This window comes from Scatophagus argus, chromosome 14 (assembly GCF_020382885.2).
Source record: "Scatophagus argus isolate fScaArg1 chromosome 14, fScaArg1.pri, whole genome shotgun sequence".
Classification (NCBI taxonomy): Eukaryota; Metazoa; Chordata; class Actinopteri; family Scatophagidae; genus Scatophagus; species Scatophagus argus.
The window spans coordinates 22251164-22276800 of NC_058506.1; the positions used below are offsets into that span (position 1 = coordinate 22251164).

The window sequence follows — 25637 nt, forward strand, 5'->3', positions numbered from 1 at the left end:
TCGTCTTTATTGCCATGTAAGTGAAGAGGTTTCACATTACTAGGAACTTGTCTTGGTGATTGGTGCATACATACAACGTAACGAGTAACATGTAATAGAAGAATAAAATAAAATAGAATAAGGTAACACAAAATAAAATAAGATAAGTAAAATAAATATGGTTCTGGAGGTAGTCCAAAAGTGAGGTAGTGCAGGGTGGAAGTACACGATCCTTTTCAATCTTGATGTCACAGGAGAAGAAATCCAGACGGCTTGGACGCTTGTGCCTCAAACCACAGAGATAAAGTCCAAGTTTATTCCTCTGGGAGCTCGAAAGTTTATTTCACCTTCATTTGTATTGAGTAAAGCTGCATTTCAAAAGTCCACACAGACGGAGAGAAGAAGCTTTTGGATTGTGAAAGAAGGAAAAGTTAACGAGTTTTCATGTGATCTTATGTGGCCACATTTTATCACTTTATTGTGATGATCAGCTGTTTTCCTTGCCCCCCTGTGTGCTGAGCTCGGATGAATTTCTCAGCTGAAACGAGTTGCTCTCATTTTCCGTGATGACTTTGTGACGTTTCACGTTTGTTTGAATCCAGACGAGCTGCTGCTGACGTGACACGTTTGATAAATGAGCTGTGACACGCAGTGCTGGGCTGATAAAAGACAACAGGGTTCATCTTGATTCTCTGCTGCAGCTAATGGGATTACGGGCTCTTGTTCTTTTACTGATGCAATTAAAACGTGGAGGCGATTCAGAGCGTTCAGCCAGCGACCTAATTGAATGCGTCTCCTAAAGAGGCCTTAACGCCCTGTTTGCATAAAGGACAATTAACCCGCAATAAATGACCGGGAGTCTTGAAAACAAGACTTGTAGTGTGGTTGTAGGAGGCTTCTGCAAGCAGCTCGAAGTCGTCTAGTTTTCTGTCCAAACCCGAGTGTTGGGTCACTTCTGATTGCAGGGACGCGTTCAGCAAGCGGCGCCTTGTGTGAGGAGGCTCGGGCTCTCTGGAGGGATGGGGGCTGTTTTTGTGTGGGGGGTGCAGCGGGGTAACAGAAGCCCTCCTCTCTCCTCCCTCCCCTCCCCTCCCCTCCCCTCCCCTCTCCTCCCTCCTCCTGCCCTCCTGGCCGCTCTCGGACCATTGTTGTTGTGCCTGCCGTTCGCGGAGCAGCAGTGTGCTGCGGGAGGGTCGCTGTGTGAAGGACGCACTCGTTCGCTCCGCTCTTGTCAGTCTCTCTGCTGTACGGTCGGACTGAGGAGGCTGAGCTCCACGTTTCAGCGGCGGAGCTCACATCTCCACCGGATTAAACCCACCAGGCGAGGAGGATCTACGGGAGCGCTGCGTAAAGACGCACGTTAAGAGTTTAACCAAGAGGGGACTGTGGGCTGCGGGGCACGTTTTGTCACCGTCTCTTATCTCTGTCGATCTCTTTCTCTCGCCGTATCGTATCTTTTCTGTTTCTTAACCAACGTTTTCAGAGCGAGAAGGGACTAGTTTTCACTCGCGCTCTCGCTCGGTTCGCTTTGATTTCTCTCCATGGATTTAGCGCCCTGAGCGGCCGGCTGCAGTGGACTTTGCCCAGGGGATCGCAGCTCCTTCCTCCGGCCAGCAGCAGAGCCCGGCAGCTGTCGTTCGTGTTCCAGGGGGGCTGTTTTTGATGGATTTATAAGCTCGGCTTTGTTTTCAGCTCACACTTTGCTTTGGAAAAAGACGCAAGGGCTCCAAATGAGGATTTCAGTATTGACCCGCGTCGACCGGGACGAGGAGTGAGTTGTCCCCTGCTGCCAGTCATCAGTGCGAGGACACACCGGGAGGAAAGGTGGGTGAATACGGACGGAGGAGGCTGGAGATTCGTTGTCCTTTCATTCATTTTCAGCGGGCTAAAATCAGGACCGAAAGCTTCACGAAACCTCAGATTCAGTTACTTAAAGCCTTGAATTTTATCATCAGTGTGAGGAAAGTCGCCAGTTTTCGTTTGTTTGGATTGATTCTTTAGAAAACAGAACATTTACCGCCCCGAGACGCAGGCAGGTCTGCTTCTCAACCTGCTCTTTGGCACCGTAAACCGGTCCATTAATCCAAACGGATTTCAGGAGAGAAACTGCGGCGCTCACACGAGGCCAACTTTAACTTGTTGTGTTTTGCAAGTCGCTTTTTTAGACATTGAACCTTCATTGGACTGTTTGTGCCTGAGCTCCGTCAGGCTGGCCTCGTTTAGTCACCGAGCGCGACGCGTTTCTTGGTTATTTGGCGTCTTAGCTGAGTTCCCATTCGTGTCTATGAATTATTTTGGGTCGCTCTTACAGTCAAAACGGGATTTAAGAAGTCTGCTTTTGGTTTTATTTGGGCCTGTCTTATCGATCCCAGGTGAGGTCTCTGCCGGCTGGATCCCATTGACTGACTGACACATGCTGACATTGTAACCTATAGATAATCAATATCTGGTGTAACTTGTCGCTTTATTAGCTGCGCTTTATGTGACGCACATGTGCAGTAAGTTAGAAATAAAACGCTGACGTCCCTGACTGAAAAGCAGAAAACAGCGGAAGCATTTTGGCTCCAGATGAGCGCAGCAGCAGGAGAAGAAAGTTTCCCCCCCTCAGTCCTTAATTGAGAAAGAATACGTTTCATTCAGCAAGCTGGTTCTTTAAACGGTGTGTGTGTGTGTGTGTGTGTGTGTGTGTGGGCGCGCACCAGGATCTGGCGCCTGTGCGCAGTTGGCCCGACTCACAGCAGAAAAATCGCTGCATTATTCCTTTACTGCTGTAGTAGGCTGCTTATGGCTCATGTGCAGAATTAGTTTACTGCGTCAGATTTTGTCTTTCCGATGAGCAGATGAAGCTGCTGAGGTTTTGGCAGCAGCACTGAAGATGTTTGATTTTCTCTAACGGAGACGCACAGTTGATTCTTTGGAGTTATCCTGCTTGTGCAGTTAAGCATTTATTCATCAGGTTTAAAATGCTTTAAAGATGCTCATAGTAAAGCTGAAATATCACTCAACCGACAGAAATGTCACACAATAACGTAACAATGATCACACACCTTTTGCTGCCTGCATTTGTGTTCTGTGATCATCAGGCAGACTGTTGGACATGTGAGGACTTTTGGAAAGTCTCGATGGCCTTTTTTCCTCTGCTTTCTGACAGTTCATGTCTCAGTCTGTCAAACAGTGAAGTGATATGAAAGGCTGGGACTGTGAGGTGTCACATGTGGCAGCGAGGTGAGTCCAGCAGTCACATGTTGTGTATTTTCACCTCCCGTCCTGAAGTCCCGTCAGCTGCCAGTCGAGCCCCTCGTCTGCTCCTTCACATTCTGTAGCTTCCTGGCAAGTTTCAAGTGTTTTTCTAGCAAGGGCCCATTATCCCGGGGCAGCCCGAGCGCCAGCCATTGACAAACAACAGGCGGTAACAGCCCTGCTCCTTATTCATGACGCACGAGAGCCTGGACAATGTAAGGCAGACGAGCGGGACAGTTAGCAGGACATCTGGTTAAGAATACAGCCGCTCACAGTCAAAACAGGCTCTCGAACACTTTGTCTGCACCTCGTTGTTTGTGGGGTTTGAAACTCAGCAGAGACGTTTGTGACGTTTAGTTGCTCTCCAGTCAGATCTCTTCAGAGAATCGTGTTAGACGACGTCTCTCATGTGTTTTGTCTGCTTCCACAGGATCCAGCTTTAGTGACATTGTGGGTTTCTGACGTTTTCCGATGCCAGAGACCGGAGTGTGAGGCCCACCCCAGGCTTCAAAAAGAACGTTTGTGCCCTTTGACCGCCAGACAAACGCATCACGTCGAGAAGATGGAGAAGGTCTGCACGTTCTGCGTTCTCCTGCTCTGTCTGGTGGGCAGAACCTCGGCCAGGGCCGTCGACGAAGGAAGAACCAAAGGTAAGACCTGAACCGGTTTTTTTGCGGATGATGTTTGTGCGGTTTGTGTTGCTGTGGAGCAAAGCAGTTCACAGCTCAGGAAAGTGGAGCATTTGTGCCTAAACAGAACAGTTTGAGCGTCTCTGTGAAGGCTTCAGTCAGTCCGGTTTCTCGGCAGCCACAGAGGAAGTCAAGGTGACAGGAAGCATGACAGAAAGTCTGCAGTCGAGTGTTGGATGGCGTGAGGGAGGGGGGCTCTCGGTGTTTTTGCTGCCGTAAACTGCGCTACCTGATCCGTCCGACGCCCCGAGGCTCGGAAGTGTAAATCTGCCTGACTGCGTGCCAGCTGTAGAGGATGAAGAGGAGGAGGAGGAGGGGGCTGCAGGGGCTTTTCATTCATGCTTCACAGACTCAAGCCAATGCAATAAGTCAGCCATTGTGAGCTGTAAGTTCCACTAGTGTTAATGTGGTGTTCAGATGTTATCAGAATAATCATTAGATAAACGAGCTGGCTTACTTTTCCTTTGCTGTGAAGGAAATCAGTTTTTCAGATTAAAGGACTTCAGGCTGACATTTTTGTAAGGGTGTGTGTAGATTGATGAAAGACAAAGTGGATTGTTGGCCCCGAGGCAGGGAGCTCAGAAGATGTCTCCACTCCGTCTCTGTGGCCCCCCCACTTTGTACTGTAGGGCCCAGCGAGGCCAGCCGGGGCTTGTTGTGCCGGAAGGGGCCCAGAAGAAACCTTTAAGGTTTATTTGCCACACAGACGAGCAGAGAGTCGAACAAAGACGGATGCAATCTCGAGGTCATAAAACATGCAAGCTCACCCACAAATCTGTGATCACGAGAACAAACCGAAATCCAGTTCTGGAATAACGAGCCGCGTCTTCCACAAAATGAGCCTCAGTCTCCACAGACAGCAAGTCCACATGACAAGACCAGTAAGACCAGAAGAAACAGAAATCCTGGATCGCATTCCTCAGTGCCTGAGAGGAGACCGAGAAGGTCGGGGTCACAAAGGGACCCACAATGCACTGCAGTGTGCTGGGATACAAAGCGGAGCCTTCAAAATGAAAACACTTCAAATGAAAATTTGAAATTTTTATGTTTAATAAAGACGTTAAATAAAGAAGAAAATAAATCGCTCTGCGCTCTCCAGATATAATTGTACATCTAATGTTACTAACCACATGCGGCTAAATGCAGGGAGCTGACTTGTCCAATATTTTTTTTCCTCCTGGAAAAACAAAACAAAACTTATTTTAGGTCCTGCTTTCTGCCACATTATTACAGAGGATATAAAAGTCTGAGTACAGTTTGTGTCTGAGGCCTCCCGTCGAGCTCTCGGCTGCTCAGACGACGTCAGTCAGACGTTTAAAGGCTGCTCGGCATCTTAAATCCACTGGAAACCAAAGGGAACATTTAGGGTTTTAAATTTAATTATTTAATTCCACAACGACTGCGAGCCCTTTGAGGAGGACAGAGTGGATGAACGGCCACATGCTTTAGGGTGCATCTGCTGGTCAGAGCGATGAGCCCACAGCTGCTGTACAAACCGATAGCAAAGTGTAACATGAACGCAGCATCACACCTGTGGATAAACAGTCACGTATTTAAGTGTCTGCACAAACCGCAGGCGGCTGTGAAACGGCGACGTTCAGCTTGAAGGTTCATCCTTGAACTCGGGTGGTGCAGAGAGACAAAACAAGTCTTAACTCTTAAGTCCACGTACTGGATTTCTTCCAGAGCTTTCAGTTGCATCTCGTGGCCTCCATCATCAGTTTGCTCAGCTGTCACAAGAGTGGAGAAGAAGTATTTTTAAATAAACTTGTGTTTAATTAGATGAGTAAAGTGAAACTGTGTGCTACTACACTATCAATCGTGTATTATTTGTTTATGCAACAGGAGGAGCTGCTGGAAAATGCATCATCAGTCGTTTATTAATTGCGCAACACTTTCTGAATTCAAAATCATGAGTTAAAGTTATCCCAGAGTCTTTGAATTCAGGCTGCGCTGGGAGCCAATCAGGAGCAAAGCTGAATGCTTTTCAGCTGTTCTGCTAATAAAAGTGACCTGGCAGAACGTATACGAGGGCTCTGCTGCTCCGTCCCCGGTTCAGGACATGAAGCTCTTCATTGTCCTGGCTGGTTTGCACAGAGGACTCTGCTGCCAGCCCAGCCGGCGGGCTGACTTGGCTGGCTCGCACCAGCCGAGCGGTTTGTTTGTGTTGTGTTGTGTTTTGTTTGCCCCCTCGCCTCTGGGTGACAATTCACACTCTGCCGCGAGTTCAACTCCAGGGCACCGTCCTTGTCTCTGCAAGTTCATTAGCATGGCTGCAAGGATGTGAGGGTCCATCGCTGTGATTTACTGCTGACTGATTCTCTGTGCTCTCGTTGGCCTTTCATGTTGTTCGTATTTTTGACTCAGAAGAGATTTTCTCAGTTGAACCGGAGTTAAGTGAGGCGTGTGTGCACATTAAAACCAGCCATCAAGACATTTATTTTATCTGTTTTCCCTTTGACGAATCCCCGTTTCAGATTTTCCACGTATTTGTTCCTGGACGTTAACCCTGCTAACTCGGGGCGGTTAGAAAAAAGCCGGCACTTCACTCCAACAAGGGAACAGATTGCCTTTTCACTAAGTGCTCGCAGGAAGCAATCAGACAGAAAATTGCCCTGGAAAATTGCTCGTTCTGAGTGAATGAGCAGTAAGCGAGGTCCCCGGCCAGGGCGCACATATGCTCCAACAAGTGAGTGGGCGAGCACATAAATGGACAAGTGACCCACTGAATGGACGGCACTGTGGCTGATGGTGATACGATAGTTGCCGGGTTATCAGGGCATTCTTATCGCCAGCTCCCTGCAGAATTAAATGACAGTGGTTGTTTAGGAACATGGTGTACTTTGGTTGCAAAACCTTTTGGAGGTAATCTGAAACCACCAGGATGTGTTTTGACATTTTTTGTCTTGTTCACTCACGGGCCGTGTTGACACCGAAGAGGTTTGTGGCAGGTAATGAAGACACTGGACTCTTTTAGGCTGTGAAATGACCATAACATGATGCCGCTGGTTCTCTCTACTGTGGGAGTAAATACGAATCATTCAGGGGAAAAGGTCATAAACACAGTGGTGTCCATTAGCAGGCAGTTGCTTGGGCTTTCAAAGTCAACCATGAAAATGGATCTGACCAAAATGTCTAAAGTTTTGCTCCACCCTCCTTGTCGTTTCCCAGATCTTCGGGTCTCCAGGCCTCTGATAGTGCCGGGTTACCCAGAAAACACCACGGGCGTGGTGGGTGGTCAGGCCAAGCTGGTGTGTAAAGTCCACCGGCCTGCGTCCACCAAAGTGCAGTGGCTGAAGGCGGAGGCCAGCGCACCAAGCCAGAGCCAGGGAGGACCGCCTCGCCTTCGGGCTCTGACGGTGAGGAGACGTGACGGATACAAACAATCTGACTGTGTTCTGATTCTGTCTGTCTGTCTGTCTAAAGATGTCGACATGGTTTCTCCTCCGTGCAGGCCCTGGAGAGCAACGCGTCCAAGGTGAACACTTTGCATCTATCCAACATCACTCTGGAGGATGCAGGAGAGTACATCTGCATGGCCGAGAACACCCACGGGGGTCAGATGGTACAGGCCATGCAGTCGGCGTGGCTGGAGGTCCTGCCTGGTGAGACACACTTATCATCCTGCCGAAGTTTTGGCGTATCTCACTAGTTTATGTGCCTTTCAGATGTAATGACTTTTTAATGCACGCGCCTATCAGGCCATTTTATAACCTCAACTTTCCTCATCCACAGGCACAATCATCTCCCAAACTGTGGACCTGGCTGCTTCTGAAATCCCCCCAGGTACAGTAACTTACTCATCATGCTGGTTAAATGTTGTGTGCTGGTTAAAATTCTTCTATTCATCTTAAGTTTTGAATCCAAAACGACTGCAGCAGATGTGTGGTCTTAATCCTTTTGACTGAATGAAGTTGCTTGCAGTATTGACAGTCCAGGTGTTTGAAGGTAGCTACAAATGACAGACTGTTGAAGGTATTAGGGCAGCCATTTGTGTGGCGTCCTCCTCCTCCTCAGCCTGGAGTTCTCTCCTCCTTTTGCTCACTTAGATCTCCAGTGAACCTTCACCGCCCCTCAGATTTACTCTCCGTCCACTGTCACGGCGGCAACATGTTCATTAGCTTCACTCTCTCTTCCTTCGTCTTTTCTTCTTTTTATTTTGGGAGGGAGCGCAGAGGGGAGGGGGGCCTGCAGTGTTGGTGGGGGGTGGAGAAAGGCCGGGTTGGTTAGGCCTCCTGGTCTCCACGGTAACCTCATTGTGTGTGTTTGTGTGGGGATGGGAGATAATGGGGTTGAAGAGCTGAAGGTCATAGCTGAGCTGAGTCTATTGGTTGAGAGGGGAAATAAAGAAATAACCTGCTGACAGGCCTGTGTGTGAAGCAGAAGAGGCGGAAACGGAAGAAAAGAAAGAACAAACAAAATGAAAAAGTCAGGAGAAAAAACAGGAAAGAAAGTGTGCAGACCGAATGTCAGAAGCTGAAACCATCTTCCGTCGCAGGGTACTAACTCCGTATGTGCTGATGTTTCAGATGTTCTTGAGGAACTGAATGAAGACACGTCAGAGCATCTTCTGCTGGAGCCGGGCAACGTCCTCAAACTGCGCTGTGACATGAGCACCCGACCCGGCATGGCTGTGAGCTGGTACAAGGAGGGAAGCCGGGTTCTGCCCACGCCCCGCATCCAGATGCGCGGCGCCATCATGGAGATCACAGACGTAACGTACGAGGATTCAGGCGTTTACGTTTGTGTTCTCCGAGGAAACAAAGAGCCTGTGAGGAACTTCACCATCACTGTGGCAGGTAAGGAAATCCAGTCAGTGTTGGCTTCACTGACTGGCTATGACGGGCTCACTCTGTCTGTGCCTTATAGTGACTTAATTTGTCATGTTTCCAGACTCGTTGGGGTCGGGGGATGATGATGAGGACAACGGCTTGGAGGACTCGTCGGCTGAGATCGAAAATGATCAAGTTTACTTCTCCAGAGGTGTGTTGTTTGGTTTGCTTTGTAACTTCAATCCTTCAGGAATGATTGCTGCTTCGTCAGAGCGTTTGCGTTTGACAGCTCGCTGACGGGTCTTTGTCCATACAGGTCCCTACTGGACCCACACACAGCGCATGGAAAAGAAGCTGTATGCCGTTCCTGCAGGGAACACAGTGAAGTTTCGTTGTCCCGCCATGGGCAGCCCCATGCCAAGCATTCGCTGGCTCAAAAATGGCCGTGAATTTAGAGGAGAGCACCGCATTGGAGGCATCAAGGTGAGGACGGTGACCGTTTGTTAGCTCCTGGAGGTTAAATAAAGCTGAATGACAGCTGGGTTCCTTTGGATAATCAGTTTTGAGTAATATTTGTCAAGTTCAGTCTTGTTTGTTTGTTCTTCCTCTTTCTATCCCGACACAAAGTGAGTCTCTCTTCACGCTGATGATATTTTGTGCTTCTTTGGCTAGCTGAGACACCAGCACTGGAGCCTGGTGATGGAAAGTGTTGTGCCTTCAGACAGAGGAAACTACACCTGCGTGGTGGAGAACAAATATGGCTCCATCTCTCACAGCTACGTCCTCGATGTCCTCGGTAAGAATAGTTCAGTTAGTTATTTTGCTGGCACAAACGTGAAGCATATTTTTGTCCAAACAATCTGTAGAAAAATTCACATATACATAAATCAACCAGTAGAAATATTACAGGTGATACAATTAACAGCACAAAATCCTATCGTGTGTGCGTTCTTGTTTCTTCTCATTTCTGTTCTGAACCGTTATGATATGGTTTGCATTATTGAATTGAATCAGTAAAAAGGACATGAGAGATGATTAATCTTCAAAAGCAAATTTTGATGCTTTATAATCTTGCTGGCAGTTTTCTTGCCAACAACAGCAACAGTTATTAGTCAGCCCTTATGGAAAAGCATCGTGCCTTCAAATGAAAGCCTCCAGTTTGAGGGAGGGGATAACTGGTGGTGGGGGGGGGGGGCAGAAGGTGACAGAGGGGCGCCTGGCGTCGGTCGTTGCAGGCAGGATGTGGACGGTCAGGCGTCCACACCAGTTTTCTACCTGACCTGTGACAGGAGATTGAGGAGGGCTGCGGTTTGTTTGTTCATTTGTTCGCTGTCCGTCCACCACGGGGTCAGTTTCTGTCCCCACTGACGGGGGACAGGGCTAACGAGACAGCTAACGAGATCAGAGAGCGAGAGTAACCGCAGATCAAAGAGAGCCCGGCGACCAGCTGACAAAGAGGCACGCTAATGGAACCGATTTTCATCCCCAAATGGCATTTCCTGCTCTTTTGCCAGCATACAAACACATTATAGGTGACAGTGACAACTGCTGGGCATTTCAGACGTCTGTTTACAAAGCAGTCATGTTTGCCAGTTGTTAAACAGCCAAATTTCTGGAGGTTTTTGTCCTGCCAACATGCACTTCTGGTGAGAGCGGCGTTTGTGAGACTCCCCATTTGGCATATCAGTTGAATCTCTGTCCCCGAATCACCTTTGAACTGTTGCCCTGAAAAGAAGAAAATCCTTTAAGCTCTAGAGTTTCATGCATTCTTTCCTCTTTGCCCACTTTGCTCATCTCTCCTCCTCTGATTTTTTTCCCCGATGCAGAACGTTCCCCACACAGGCCCATCCTGCAGGCAGGCCTGCCAGCCAACACCACAGCAGTGGTGGGCAGTGACGTCCAGTTCCAGTGCAAAGTCTACAGCGACGCCCAGCCGCACATTCAGTGGCTCAAACACATAGAAAAGAATGGTAGCCGCTACGGCTCTGATGGGTCGCCCTACGTTCAGATCCTGAAGGTTAGTGGCCTACAGCAGGTGGTGGAGATGTAAAAAACAAACAAACAAACAAACAAACAAACATAAAAGCTGTAAGAATCTCTAGCAGAAGCAACTTTAAAGGACGCTGCATCATAAGGATTATTATGTACTAACTCACCTTTTCTGCATCCTCGTGGTACAGACCGGCAGCCTGAACATGTCAGAGGTGGAGGTGCTCTACCTGTCCAAAGTGACCATGGAGGATGCAGGAGAGTACACCTGTCTGGCTGGAAATTCAATCGGATTTGCCCACCAGTCTGCCTGGCTCACCGTCATCTCAGGTAAAGAATGAACTGAAGGGTGTACGATTCAGTGCTCGACTCAGTAATTTCTTTAAAAACACAGTGTTGTCACCAAACGGTAAACATAAAACTTCACTCCACAAAGAAAACCTTAACAGGCTCTAAACTGGGAGCAAGAAATTCAGCAAACGATATGTTGGTGCTGCAAAAGCTTCAGATTTAGATTTCATTTGTCACTTCCTCGGGGTGAAAATATTTTTTGTGAAAATGTTCCCTCTCTTCCTGTAGAGGAGGAAGCAGCAGACGCTATGGACACCATGGAGACCAAGTACACCGACATCATCATCTACGCCTGCGGTTTCCTGGCTCTGATCATGGCCATCGTGATCGTGGTGTTGTGTCGAATGCAGGTCCACCCCAGAAGGGAGCCGTTTGATGCTCTCCCTGTCCAGAAGCTCTCCAAGTTTCCTCTTCGCAGACAGGTATATGACGCCGTGCATCGTGGGACTTAAAGTCTGTCTGTCTATGACTTATGGCCAAAGTGCGCTTGAAACCAAAACTAAACTTTTGCTTCCTGTATCTCTTCTGTCAGTACTCAGTGGAGTCCAACTCGTCAGGGAAGTCCAGTGCGTCGCTGATGAGGGTGGCTCGCCTCTCGTCCAGCTGCTCCCCCATGCTGGCTGGAGTCATGGAGTTTGAACTGCCCTACGACCCGGACTGGGAGTTCCCCAGGGAGAAGTAAGTTCTCTACGTCTGTTGTCATTATCAGACATGTAGGTGATACTTTGGAAAGAGCACTCTTATATTTGAAATGTTTATGAAAGAAATGACCTTTGAAATGTGGAGCCTCAGTAACTTGGAGTTATTTTAAAAGCTCTGCCCTTTGCCAAAAGAGTATTTCTTCACCAAGTTTAGCTTGGCTTCTAGGACCCAGATTCATTTAAACATTGCAGCTCTCGCGTCATGTAGGGACCTAAAAAGAAACAAGCCCGCAACCCATTTTTGGCTTTACCCAACCTATGTTTTCAGAAACCAGAGCCCCAAATTATGGATTTGTTCAGTTTTCTTTTGGACATTCTTATTTTCACTAACTTTTGCTTTTTCTCTTTCTAGTTTAACGTTGGGCAAACCTCTGGGAGAAGGCTGCTTCGGTCAGGTGGTCAGAGCTGAGGCCTACGGCATCAACAAGGACTGTCTGGATCAGGCCACCACTGTGGCAGTTAAGATGCTCAAAGGTGGGAAAGAGAGGATGCAGAACACAAAAATGTGTCTAGAAAATTGGCTTCAGCCTGCTGAAGATGACATGCGTTTCTAATTAAGATCTGTGGTCCTTTCAGATGACGCCACAGACAAAGATCTGGCAGACCTCATCTCAGAGATGGAGCTGATGAAGGTGATGGACAAACACAAGAACATCATCAACCTGCTCGGAGTCTGCACACAGGATGGTGAGTTTCCGATCTGTGGCTAAACCCTTCCTGCTTGTTGTTTTGCTTCTATTCAGCGCACTCAGCTTCCAAGTGAGGATTTCGGTAAAAACGTTGGATCTGTCAGCATGGGGACCAGTCAGTAGAGTTAAACCGATGGCACTGAGCTCATGATTACAAAGGACAGCTTCTTCATTGTTAGTGCTAATTATGACACACGCACATTTGGAGAGAAAACAATGCCTTTCCTTTCCTTTCCCTCCCAGATCCCGTGTTTACTGTAACAAACCAATCTGCTTTCAACTATGGTGGTCCCAAACCTCCAGGCTAAAACAACAACAACCCCGTCCTTCATCTTGTTTGTGTTCGCCCCCCACAGGTCCTCTGTATGTGCTGGTGGAGTACGCCTCCAAAGGCAGTCTGAGGGAGTACCTGCGGGCCCGGCGACCCCCAGGCATGGACTACACCTTTGATGTGACCAAGGTGCCCGAGGAGCAGCTCACCTTCAAAGACCTGCTGTCCTGTGCCTACCAGGTTGCCAGAGGGATGGAGTACCTCGCCTCCAAAAGGGTGTGTTTAAAGACAGGAAAATAATGTGAAAATACCTCCTGTTGCCCTGACAAAACAAGATATTTGAAGAATGACACTGGGGTCAGGCAGCTTGCAATGTTTTTGTTTTGTTAAGAGTCACTTCTCGTGCTTTAGGGCGGAACTTTTGCGCTGCAGCCTCGACAGTAAAATGTGTCCAGGTTCCTGGGTGGCCACAAAATCAAAGTAAAATACTTAACATTTGTGGACTTCATGAGCTGCATAAGCAGTGAACAGGCTGTAGCATCAGTCATTTTGGTTTTGACTGAGAGGGAATTGTGATTAAAGTTGAGTTTTTGTGTAATTCTTGGGTCTGGATTTGATGGATGAGTTTGGTCCAGACGAGTCTGGCAGCACCCGTCTTACCCCTCTGCTGTTTCTCTTTCCAATCGCCCGTCTCTCTTGCCATCCTCTGGCCTCTGTCTGTCCCTTTCTTTTTTCCCACCCCCACCCCCCATGTGTCTACTCCTTTCATTTACCCAGCATGCACTCTGTCTGTGTGCTTCTTATCAACATGTCCCTTTGTCTGCCAGCCGGTGTCTCAGACAGGCATTCCTGAGTAGAAAGCTGCTGCGGCTGCAGTCCTGTTTACTCATTTCCATCCATCTGTCCGTCCCTCCGTCGCAGGTCTTTGTCCTTTTTAGCACTGCCATAAATCTGTTAGCAAACAGGCAGCAGATCCCCCGTTTGGGTGTAGGCATCAGGTTTCTGGCTGTACGGCCTCCAAAGAATGCAGGAGCCTGAAACTAACCCTCCATTATGGGGAGACCCACAAACCAAGACTGGTTCATTTCGCACGTCCCCACAAATCCCACGTCTATTTCGAATGAAAACCAAAATAAACTTAATGACATCCATTCAGTGTGGGCAAACAGTGCCTTTATTTTTCCCTCCCAAAGGGTTGTTTTTACTTCAAACTCCTGCGCTTCTATATAAAGACATTTCAATTTTGTTGCATTCACTAAAATGAGACTGTGTGCTCACTTTACACTCCTGACTCTTTTCATTTTTGGAGGAAATCTGTAGTGAATAATTTCTACCTCCACTAACAAACCACACCACGAGCGTGTCTACAAATCTACAATATAGTTTAAATTTATGCATTTACCAAAGAGAGAGTGGTGTTAAAAACAACACTGTACAAAAAACAAATAAAAGCTAGATCAGCCCTTTTTCCCCAAATTAGACATCAAATCTCTGAGCTCATTAATCAGGACCATTTAAACTTTATGCTAATCTTCTAATCTGGAGACCCAGCAGTTGGCCTTAAGCTCACATGAGGGTTTTGTGTCAGCCTTTAATTCTGTCTCTCTCCTCTCTCTGCAGTGCATCCACAGAGATTTGGCAGCAAGAAACGTTCTGGTGACGGAGGACAACGTGATGAAGATCGCTGACTTCGGCCTGGCCAGAGGAGTCCACCAGATCGACTACTACAAGAAAACCACCAACGTGAGTGAGGCTTTTCTCGAAGCGTGTTTCCCCCGTCGCTGTCCAGTGCAGGGAGAACTTTGCTTTCCAATAGTTAACAGGAGGGTTGGAGAGCAGCTTTTTATCCTCCACACCTGAGAAGCTAACATGCTAACATGTTTGTGCTGGTGACTGTGTTTTACCAGCAACATCCGTGTGACTTACTGATTGGTTAAGAAAATAAGAGCCACGAGTTAATCTTATTGGAAACTAAATTTATATCATTCAATCAAACAGTATCTTCATGTCAAGATTAAAGTTGAAAGTGGTTGTCTGTAAAAAACCCCAAACAAACAAAACAAAGGACGACCTCGCCAGCTGGACTTGTAAACATGTCTGCTCCTCAGCCAAGTTCCTCCTGCCTGGCTCCTCTCGCAGCTTTAATGCTCCTCAGGACAGATGTCTGATGTTTTCCCCTGACTGGCAGCAGGCTTAATGGGACTTAATTGGAAAAGAGGGGGAGACAAGGAGGGGAGGGGGGGGGGGGGGCCGTGAGGGAGAAATGGGCGAACGACGGAGAGGTAGAATTTGGTACAGAAGCTCTTTAACGTTTAGACAGAAATAAAAACGTGTTGAGATGAAACGCGTGCTGCCGTGGTGAATGAAGGCGAAGCCATAACTTGTTGCCGTCTGCTCCGCAGGGACGGCTGCCGGTGAAGTGGATGGCACCAGAGGCCTTGTTTGACAGAGTCTACACACACCAGAGCGACGTGTAAGTGTCACTCACACACACTCACACACACACTCAGAGTGAATGAAGGCCTCACGGCAAACACAACGTGAGCTACAAGAGTGAATATGATGCACAACAAAACTGCTAAACCTGAATGCAGCGTATCTTAAAATGGCCTTCTCGTCTGCTCTCCCCTGTGCTCAGGTGGTCGTTTGGCGTGCTGATGTGGGAGATCTTCACGCTGGGCGGCTCGCCGTACCCTGGCATCCCCGTCGAGGAGCTCTTTAAGCTGCTGAAGGAAGGACATCGCATGGACAAACCCTCCAACTGCACACATGAACTGTAAGCAGGAAGTGTCCTCTGTTTTCAGCTGTCCAACCCAATGTGAGCCAAAGAGGCTTTCTGATGTTGTTTAGCGTTTGTTTCGCTGAATAATTTTTGTGCGTGTTGTGCTTTCGTCTTAGTTACATGATGATGCGTGAGTGCTGGCATGCTGTTCCCACCCAGCGACCGACCTTCAAACAGCTGGTGGAGGAGCTGGACAGAGTGCTGCTGTCCATCTCGGACGAGGTGGGTTTCAAACACACACACACACACACACACTCGAGCACCGACTCCCTCCTATGCAGGCCAACACATGCACGGCTGAAGATGTACACACACATTTTATTCATCTCTTTCGCAATCTGCTGTCCAGATGTCTTCAGCGCAGACTGCAGAATCCAGGGTTTACAAACTCAAGCTGCCGCTCTGTCCAAATGGCAGAGCGGCCGTTATTCACCAAATACATACCAACATGCCATCGCCTGCAGATGGGTCAGCAGTTCGTGTGATTGATTCGTCGGGTCTTAGTTGAACACAGCCTTTAAATTCATAACTTTTGGTCTCCATAACTGATGAGGTGGTCTAAAAGTGCGATGGCAGCAATTCTCTCCATCTGCATCCGTTTTGCAGTGGACAGCATCGAATGCATGGCACGTTCAATAGCAATGTGGCTGCTTCTGAAAGCCAAATTCAATTTCCACTGATGTTTACTTACCAATTTAACAAACATTTGTCTGTGGTTTAGTTTCGTTTTGACCCCTCAGAGACACGGACATTTGTCTAATTCCTGAACTTCCTCTGTCCTCTCAGTACTTGGACCTGTCGACACCCTTTGAGCAGTACTCCCCGTCATGCGAGGACACGTCCAGCTCCTGCTCCTCTGACAACGACTCTGTTTTTACCCACGATGCCTTGTCCACTGACCCCTGCCTCCTGGGCTACCAGGACGTACGCTCCCGGATAGACATGAAGACGGCGCTCCGATAGACACGCGACTGAAGACGCCCACACGCATGCAGACACGAACACGATGCTACAAAGGGGAATCACAGCTTGGGGCTTTCAAGTAATGCAACACATCGTCTGGCGGCCATATTGGAGGTCCACAGCTGCATTTCTAAAGTTAAAGTTTTTATTCTCATTATGTTCTCCAGTGGATTTCCATTATGGCACCAGACGAAGCCCTAAGACAGAGATGGGCATTTGTACATGCACATTAACACACACACACACACACACACACACGTGGAGCACTGAAGCACTGCTTCAACAGGTGAAGGTTTGAAGGAAAACATTTCATTGTGGGCAGCAGGAGAGAGGACAAACAAAACGTGGTACTTTGAACTATCAGCTCTCGCACTCAACCCAACAGAACAGAACCTGGAACTCAAAACACCTTGAGATGCTTTCTTTGATCGGCTCTCCTTCAGAAGGGCGGTGGACAAAGATCTCCTCACACAAACTCAACCCAAAACCCGGGCTTCAACCCTCGGTGATAAAGACATTTAAACAACAACAACAACAAAAAAGATTTATTTTGTTATGATAAAAAAGAAGAAACTGATTGTTAAATATAAATCTCTTTATATAAGATTATTTTACTTTTGTGTTGCTTATTTAAAAAGAAAACGGTCTTAAATCTCAGGATCTCTTGTGCTAAGAAGTTGCTGTAGCGGCAGTGCCTGAATTTATGATTTCCTGTGAATATATTAGAATATTAAAATATTGTATGTACATATCAACAGCAGAAAGACGATTGCCTTTTATAAATTATTCTGAATGACACGAAAATGAAGGTTATTGGAGGCAAAAGGAAAGAGGAGTTTAAGTGCCAAACCCGTCGAAGCTTTCACAGCGTCTCCATGTTCAGGTTTCATTCCAAAACACCGACAGTTTAGACCTAATGATTTCCAGTGCTCTCCCAAATGGAAATGACCAATTAAAACATTGGAGACACTCAAAAATACCAAACGAACAGCACACACACTTAAAAACTGGTTTACATCAGCAACATTTTGGACAAAAACAGCCTGTATTTTGAGTCACGGCCAACTGAAGAACACAAAATTCTCATTTCCCATCGACAAATCAAACCTCAAATCTGTGTGGTCAAAAAAATTACGGATGAGCCCTTAAAGATGAAGTAAACTTGGGAAATTTTGGAATGAAACCCTCCATTTGCAATAAACTGCTTTGACCTCCAGCCCAACTAAACAGTTTGTGGTTAAACAGCAGAATGAGCCCAGTTCTAGTTGCCATTGTTGGATGAAAACCACCATTTTGTTTTAGTCTCATGAACCGCAACGTATTTGTTATGTTTTAAAATGCGTTTTCAAAGACCCCAAAGGTCATGATGTAATGCACTCATTTACACGTGTGTGCAACCAGGTAGACTTTGAGACGACATGACGTGGTCTTCCTCTAACAGCAGCTTCACTCTGTCAGTGTCCAGGGTGGGACTCGTCCTGAAAGGAGGACTGGAGATTCAGCATGGGGACTCTGTTGGGGAGCTGGCCCAAGCCCACTGTTACTGCTGACAAGGAGGGGAGGCCTGGGGAGGCCTGGGGAGGGAGGGAGGGTGAGGGTGGGGGGCACTGAATGTGAAAGCCAGTGTGATTGATTTCAAATAGGAGAGGAGGGGGAGGGACACTCTTTGTCTGGCTGTAACCCTTCACCCAGCCCAGTCTGTTGGCGAGGGGTCCTCAAGTCCGCAGCCTGGACGGACAATGAAGGCTTTGCAGGCTCAATGGGTGTGACTGTGGACCAGAGGGAGCTCTGGGGGGCTGCTGGTGTGGGGATAGCTTGGGCTTGTGTGCAAATGAAGAGGCTCTTATTATGATAATGTGTCCTCTTCTCTCCCAAATGCCCCTATCTTTATCCCCATAGCCACCATCTTTTAACTTACAAATCTTAATTCAGATTCACCACTGCCACCTGGGCCAGCTGCAGGGGAGTCCCCTGTGGGGTGAAATGCCAACCGAATCCCAGTCCACCTCCTGAATCTGACCACAAACAAAACCCAGTGACACAAAGCAGATCGAACTGTATGATCAGTTAATATCTTCCCCAGATCGGACACTTTGCTTCTGGTCAATAGTGAACATGTACGTGTCCAATTCATTAAAATGTCTCCTTCAGTCTCCTGAAAAAGAAAGAAAAGGTTTGGCTGCATCACTGCTTGTATTGTGCCATAACTCTGTGGAGCCTTTTTTTAGTTCAGATGTTTGGTTTCATTCCCAAATGTTCTAAATGCATCATCATTTTGTCAATTTATGTATCTTTTCTCCTCATTTCTTTACATTTTATGCTGTCAGCTGGTGTCTCTGATGGACATTTGGACCGAAGCTCTTTGGCTTCCATACACGAAGTGTCCGGATAATCTCACATCTTTACATTCCAGCTATCTGCTCTTCTCCCAGATACAAACTGTAAACAATCACAATGTTCTTAAAACATTTCCTCAAGAGAATTATTTTAGAAATATCTAATTTATTTGTTTATTGTTTTGTTTTTATAAGAAATAAAGTATAATTTAAAATAAAGCAGCTCCTTGTGTCCTTGTTTCTGTCTTTGCATACAAAATGGAAATTCAGCCTATCAGGCCTGACAAAAACCAGACTGAGTGGAAACTGAACGGATCCTGAATCTGATTCTACTGGTCAGGTGTGAACAGCTGCAAATCACGGGCTAACAGCAGAGCTAACAGTAGCTGTTTGGTTTCATTTCCCTCTCCTTCAAACCGCCATCTTTTGGAGTGCATTAAAAAGGTTGTTTCAGAGGTATTCTAACAAACAAATAGTCCCGTTATGATGAGTCATAAAACAAAGACATTTTGTTCCAGGATGGAGTGCAGAGGACGAACTTGTGGATCTGCTCAGGGTGAACAGGGATTGTCCTAATATACTCACCTATTTTTGGATTTTTGGTCATCACAAGGTGTGAACGAACACGAGCGGTCAGATGATCAGGTTCTGAACTGGACAAAAATGTGCCTGCTTAACCCTCTTTATGTGAGGGCAGTTTTCCTTTTTGTCTTTCACATTCATTTAGTTAATCAGCTGATGTCGTTTTCCCAAATCTTAAACTTAAATAAGTGCAATTTCACTCCAGACAGAAGAAAGAAAAAACACGTTTGTGCTAAAACGTGTGAAAGGAAAACATAGAAAGAACAAAGACAAAGATGGAGCCGAAAAGGGAGTAAACCGAATGTGAGGAAGATGAAAGACAGAAAAGGGCCTGGAGAGGGAGAGAGACGGCGAGACGGGAGAATGAAGAGATGGAGGTCAAAGGTCAAGAGGAGGGAGGAGAGGGCAGCAGTGATCCCAGCCAGCCCAGTCGTTTGAAGTGTGTGTGTGTGTGTGTGTGCGTGGTGTGTGGTCTCTTCATGTATGTGTGTGCCTTATCTCCCATGTATAATAAATCTCTCCCAGGAAGTCTTCCTCCCCACCGTGAGCTTCCCTCCTGCTTCCACCAATAAACTGTGAGTGTGTGACGTTGATTTTAAGTTTAATTACATCAGCACTTGTAGCAGCACATTTTCTCAGCCGTGTTCAGCTCCCGTCATGTTCGGTGGCATCAAATCTGAACAATGTGTCGTTTTGTGCTTTTTGGGGTCCGTCCAGAAGGAAGTCAAAAATAACGAGACGACGTCCTAAAGTTTTGACAGCTCAGAGACGGACAGGAAACGCGATGACGGCGAGTTTAGGTTTGAGGTGACCTTATCTGAGCGTGGAGGGAACAAGCCCAGATATGCACGAGGTGAAGGAAGTGAATAACACACACAATGGTGTGTAACACACTGAATGTAAACAATGTGTTTGTTTGTTTGTTTACCACACGCTGCATTGAAGGTCTGACTCAGGATTGGGTTTTAGGTGTTATGGAATGAATGTAATCAGTACCATATGTGTTATTTCATTACATCAGTACTGTCAAACGAGTTGACAGTAAACCCTCACACACACACACACACACACACACACACACACACACACACACACACACACACACACACACACACACACACACACACATGTACATGTGTAATCTATACACAACGGAGACCTCTTGTCTCCACACTGCAGTGTGTTCAGTCTGTTGTGGTCGCATAACTCCAGACATGAAGACAGAGAGAGTATGTGTGTGTGTGTGTGTGTGTGCGTGCATGTGTGTGTGTGTGTGTGTGTGCATGTGTGTGTGTGTGTGTGTGTGTGTGCGTGCATGTGTGTGTGTGTGTGTGTGCGTGCATGTGTGTGTGTGTGCGTGCGTGCATGTGCATTTAATGTTTGTGCCTCACTTGTTGTCCAACAAAATAAGCTCCATTTACACTTCAGTCAAAATGTCTGCTGTCGCTGGACTTTTTGCTCCTCTGGTCATCATGAGATCTCATGGAAGACATGACCCCTGTTCTCATGGAGGAACAGTTTGATGAGGGGTTTTGTGCTGGACCTCGTCTTGGCCGGGACCCCTTGGTGTGAAACCTCCAGAGGCTGTGGAAAGTCATCAGTCCTGTAACTCAACATAAAATGGTACACCTTAATATTTGGATGACCTGAAGAGACAAATGAAAACGTGTCAGCTGACTTGTCCCAGACGTGTTTGTGGGAGGATTTTGTCAGCTTTGGACAGAGTCAGGCTGGCTGGTTCTACATATTCTGAGTCTTAATGCTAAGCTGGACTCGCTGGCCTCCTGCAACACAGACGTGACTGCGCGTCGATCCTACTGACTTACGTCCAGATTATGAACACGCACAGACCTGTCCAGGGTCACCTGCACATGTGGATCCGGACGATATCGGAGCCATTTCGCTGGAACCCGTCCTGTGTTTGTTGTGGTTCATTCTGCTAAAGACTTGGCTCAGGGCTGTTGTTCTGGCCGGCTGTGCGTGGGTGTAAACGTGTGCGCTGTCAGCGTATCTGCTGACGTGTTTCTGCTCAGCTCGTCTGATTAGTCAGCGAGGGTCCAGCCTGTATTGTGGGACTCTATTTGTCGACTAATCCAGCTCCTATTCAGTCAAAGGAAATGCTGCTGCTGCTCGAAAAGCCCCAGACTCCAGTTTTACTGACTTCTGTGATGTTTTTGGGTGTTGCTGGGACAAGCTTAATAACAGCAGGAACCACAACACCACCACACTCTCTGAGAGAAGCGAAGAGTGAGTCCGCTGTAAGCAGACGAGACTGTGTGTGTTTTGGCCCTCCATCCACACCACAAGGCCGCTTTTTGAAAAGACTTCGCAAGGACAAAACTACGAGTGAGAGGGGACGAAACGCATGAGTAAACCATTCAGCACTGTTTCAACTGAAGTTTCTCTTAAAGATGTCAGTCAAGTTTGTTGAATAATTGGTTGAAAAATGTCTTTCATGTTGTGAACAATGAAAAACCCAGCGGAGGTGCGTTCGCTGGTTGGTGTTTTTCTTCACGTGTTCACAAACTCGCCACCGTCGTTTGGTGTCAGATTCTCTTCAGCTGCAAAACGCACCACACAAGCAGGAAAAAGTCCAGAGTTTTAAAGTCCTGCAGGTGGAGGAAGGCTGACTGTTTGAACTCACATCCTCAGCTGTGAAACACAGCAAGACGTTTTCCAGATACGTTTCCAGTCAATTCCCGCTCGCGTTTGTTGAATCAACAGCAGTTATCGTCACTTGGCAAATTTCAATAATCAAAGGATCAAATTTGTTATGAAGGCACTCAGATTAGATGCTTTGGTCCTTAAAAGGCAAGAAAAATATCAGAGCCAGAGGCAAAATAAACTGTGCTGCTGACAATATCTGCCTCGTCTCTTATAACATCACAGAAATTCCAACGACGATTAGACTGAAGATCTTCTGTGCCACAAATGGTTTCCTACCTGCTCCAAACAGCCTCACAGCTCCTGCTTACCTGGCAGCTACTAACTCATCATGTGGAAAAGAGTCGGAGGGAAAGAGAAGGAAGGAAAACATCGTCGGCCTCATGAAAGGAAAGGCAGAAAGAGACCTTCAACACGGGCTCATTTAGGCGAGCTGTGGTTTGGTTTGACGGGTTAAACGTTGTGCTCGTCCTGACAAACTGCAAACATCCCGAACAGCCGCACAAAACTTGGACTTTCTGTCACTTAAACATCTAATCAGAGGAAACAAGTCCTCTGTTTATCACTGTTTAAAGTTTAACTGCTACAGCACACTGAACCCTGGACCATAAACACACACACACACTGCAGCAGCCCAGCGTGTGTGTGTGTGTGTGTGTGTGTGCAATGTTTGTTGCTCTGCTTTATCTATTGACCTCCGGAAGTATTTGTGATCCCGTCTACACACACAGTGAGTGATAAGGCCAGGAAGAGAGTGTGGACTCAGGATGTTGAGTTAACGCTGGGACAACACGGCAGCAGCTTATCGCACACAGAAGCAGCCAACAGCACGAGCGGCGGCCGCGTGGACCCGCACCGCGCCCCCCCGCCTGCTGACGGGACGGACGCCAGCTACGCCGTCCAGAAACACAACCAGTGCAGCCAGTGTGACTGCAATGAAGGTCGAGGTGATACGTGAACTGCTCACACGAGGCCCTGAAGCGGGTTTTAATTGGCTGGATTGTGGCAGCTTAACGAAATGAAAATCGAGAGGAGGTGTGTGACGTCTCGAGGAGGTCGTGGTGGACGCCCAACGCGTCAGGAGGTCAGCAGTCACAGGAGTTTCTGCTGTTGTGCAATCAGTTTATTGTACGAGCCTGTCGTTATGTTTCCATCACTTGTGTCAACAAGAAGAAAGTTTAACTCTGACTTCCTGTCACGTTACTTGAGACTAACAAATAACAGCAAGTCAGAAAAGTTCAGACTTGGGGAATATAATTCAAAGTATTTTCAGATCTTTAGAATATAACAGCTTTTATTATCCAAGGAAAAAAAGCCTCTCATATCAGTGGAGAAATAAAATACAATATGAAACTGAACAAATGTGTGTTCAGTTGTGTGTGTGTGTGTGTGAGTGTGTCACAGACAGAGAGGTGCTTTGACTTGTACAGTCTGCAACAGACCGGATCGGGTAACATCTGAGGACAGTCTGAGGTCACAGACGACGCAGCACCTCCAAACCGTGGACGCCTCCCGCCTGGCGTCTACGGTTTCCCCACAGGGCCAAAACAGGGACAGGCGGCGCTTAAGCTAATGTCTGTTAAAGAATATATTTAATAAATCTTTGTTCTTCTCTTACTGTAAATGCACACAGGGAACAACTGGTTTTATCCCACACTTTATTAGCAGTAAATAAAGTCGTTCCTTAAACGCTTCTGGTCACGAGTTGCACTTCTTTCTCTCTGCCAACACATTCAGTCATTCTGCAAATATCGTGCAGTGAAGCACATGAAAAGCTCATATAGTGACATTAAGAGGCCCCAGCATCCTGAGCTGCACATGCAGACAGGAGGGGCCCCATAACTCCGGTTTCCCCTCCGCCCGTCTCCGCCCGTCTGCGCCGCTGCCGACCGGCCCTCGTTATTTATTGCTCTGTAATTTCTGCTGACTAATTGATTTGGCTCGGCTTTCAGGCTGCAGGGAGGCAGGAAGTCAGGCAAGCAAGAGGTTAAGAGGGATGAAAATGTGTGTGTGTGTGATGGAAAGCATGATGGCTAATGTGTCACATATTCACTTTTTGAGTTGATGCGTCAGTATCCATTCAAGTATGGATGGATATCAAAATCTATCATTGCTTACTGCTCATCAGCTCACTGGTGTGAGCTGAGCACAGGCCGAGTCTTATGTCGTGTCTACGGCTTGTGTCAGGGAAATCACATGAAGAGACAGCAAAGTCAGCCGGTGAGACTGCTGAGACCTGCACGGTGACGGTCATGTGACCTGCACGGTGACGGTCATGTGATTTTTTCTGACGGCTAGCTGGTCTGTGTGCAGCGCAGAGGAAAGTAATCAGTGAAGAGGTGCATTACATGATTTTCCCTGGAAACAAAACTCCCCTGAGCAAAGGGAGGAAAATGTGATGCAGACGATTTTAAATGTAAACACGACGACGACAGCAAGAAACTGAAGCCAAGCCGCCTGCACAACATGACATGACATCCATTATGAATATCATGCGAACGCGACTTCGAGTTAATCAGATTTTAAAACCATTTCAGGAATCCTTCAGTAGAAGTTCTTGTATTTCTGATAGACAAAACTATGAAAATAAGACTCCAGTTGTAATAAACTACAATTATCTGTTCTGATTTTTATCATGAAATGAAAACACCAGTCATGTGGACTGTAGGAGAAACCATCCAAAACAACCCAAAAGCACTTCAGTTAGCTTTTGGAAATGGTCAGCAGGAATGTTAAAGTCAAACATTAAGTCTGTGTAATTAGCAGTAAATGTTGCAAACCGTACAAAGATCCATACATGGTCCTCACTGAGCAGCATTTTAGCTGTGGCTTTCAGTCAGCATTAGATTTCTACAGTTTACGGCTCCGTGCTAAGTGGGTTCAGGTCAAAAAACGAGGATTGAATCAAATTATCCCCCTGACAACACTTAGCAAAGGTCAGTAGCTGGCTGAGATCAGCCTGCTCAATGTAAACCACATCACTGAGCTGCTGTCCAGCTGCTCCGTGAGCAGACCGTCACTCCCTGCAGCCCGAACTGCCCCCTCAGGCCTCACTGTAGACCCCCGATGGGCAGCAGATGGAAGAGGACTGATAGAACCTCCGTCCATCACCCCGACCTCCTCCTCGTGTGGCGTTTCGTATCGCTGATAAAAGGTCAAGGCTGTTCCGCCTGCAGGACAGGCACCTTTGTTTCAATGGACTGAACTGTTTTCCCGGAGTGAAACGGTTTACCTTTGAGACGACGCAGAGCTTAAGAGTGAAGCTTCTGAGGTCTGCCAGCGTCAGCGTCTTGATGCGTCCGAATGAGAGCAGCTCTGACGCCACGTTGTCAGGTGTCAGCGAGACATTTCTCAAACCGCATGTGGCGTTTCACATGCCGAGACGACACGCGTGACGGGAAAGTGAGGGAGACGGCCAGTCTGTATGAGCGAGAGCGAGGAAATCAGTTCAGAACGGGAGGGAGGCAGAACAATGTGTGAATAATCCAATCCAACCCAAAACTAAACGGCTGCCTGTTTTTAATGGGGAAAGATTTTTGGATGTGAACCCAGACACGCTGGTCTTGGCTCGACTTCTCCAGCAGTCGAGCCAACATCTCTTTAGGTGGAAAAATAAGGGATTTAATAAC

General features: G+C 47.2%; 1 protein-coding gene across 2 annotated transcripts; it reads left to right on the forward strand.

Annotated features, from left to right (window-relative positions):
- Positions 1-562: 562 nt before the first annotated feature.
- On the forward strand, positions 563-18981 carry fgfr4 (fibroblast growth factor receptor 4). 2 transcript variants are annotated; one of them, XM_046410763.1, is made up of 21 exons: positions 563-1803; positions 3650-3869; positions 7080-7267; positions 7363-7513; positions 7644-7694; positions 8438-8707; positions 8802-8891; positions 8997-9163; positions 9353-9476; positions 10507-10697; positions 10861-10999; positions 11249-11442; positions 11553-11698; positions 12074-12195; positions 12298-12408; positions 12767-12957; positions 14302-14424; positions 15084-15154; positions 15320-15457; positions 15580-15685; positions 16250-18981. In XM_046410763.1, exons 2-21 carry the CDS (start codon positions 3782-3784, stop codon positions 16424-16426), a joined length of 2838 nt encoding a protein of 945 aa, XP_046266719.1. In that variant the 5' UTR covers positions 563-1803; positions 3650-3781; the 3' UTR covers positions 16427-18981. The 2 variants fall into 2 exon arrangements, with proteins under 2 accessions (XP_046266719.1, XP_046266720.1); XM_046410764.1 differs by lacking the exon at positions 563-1803 and adding an exon at positions 2183-2351.
- The last annotated feature ends 6656 nt before the right edge of the window (positions 18982-25637 follow it).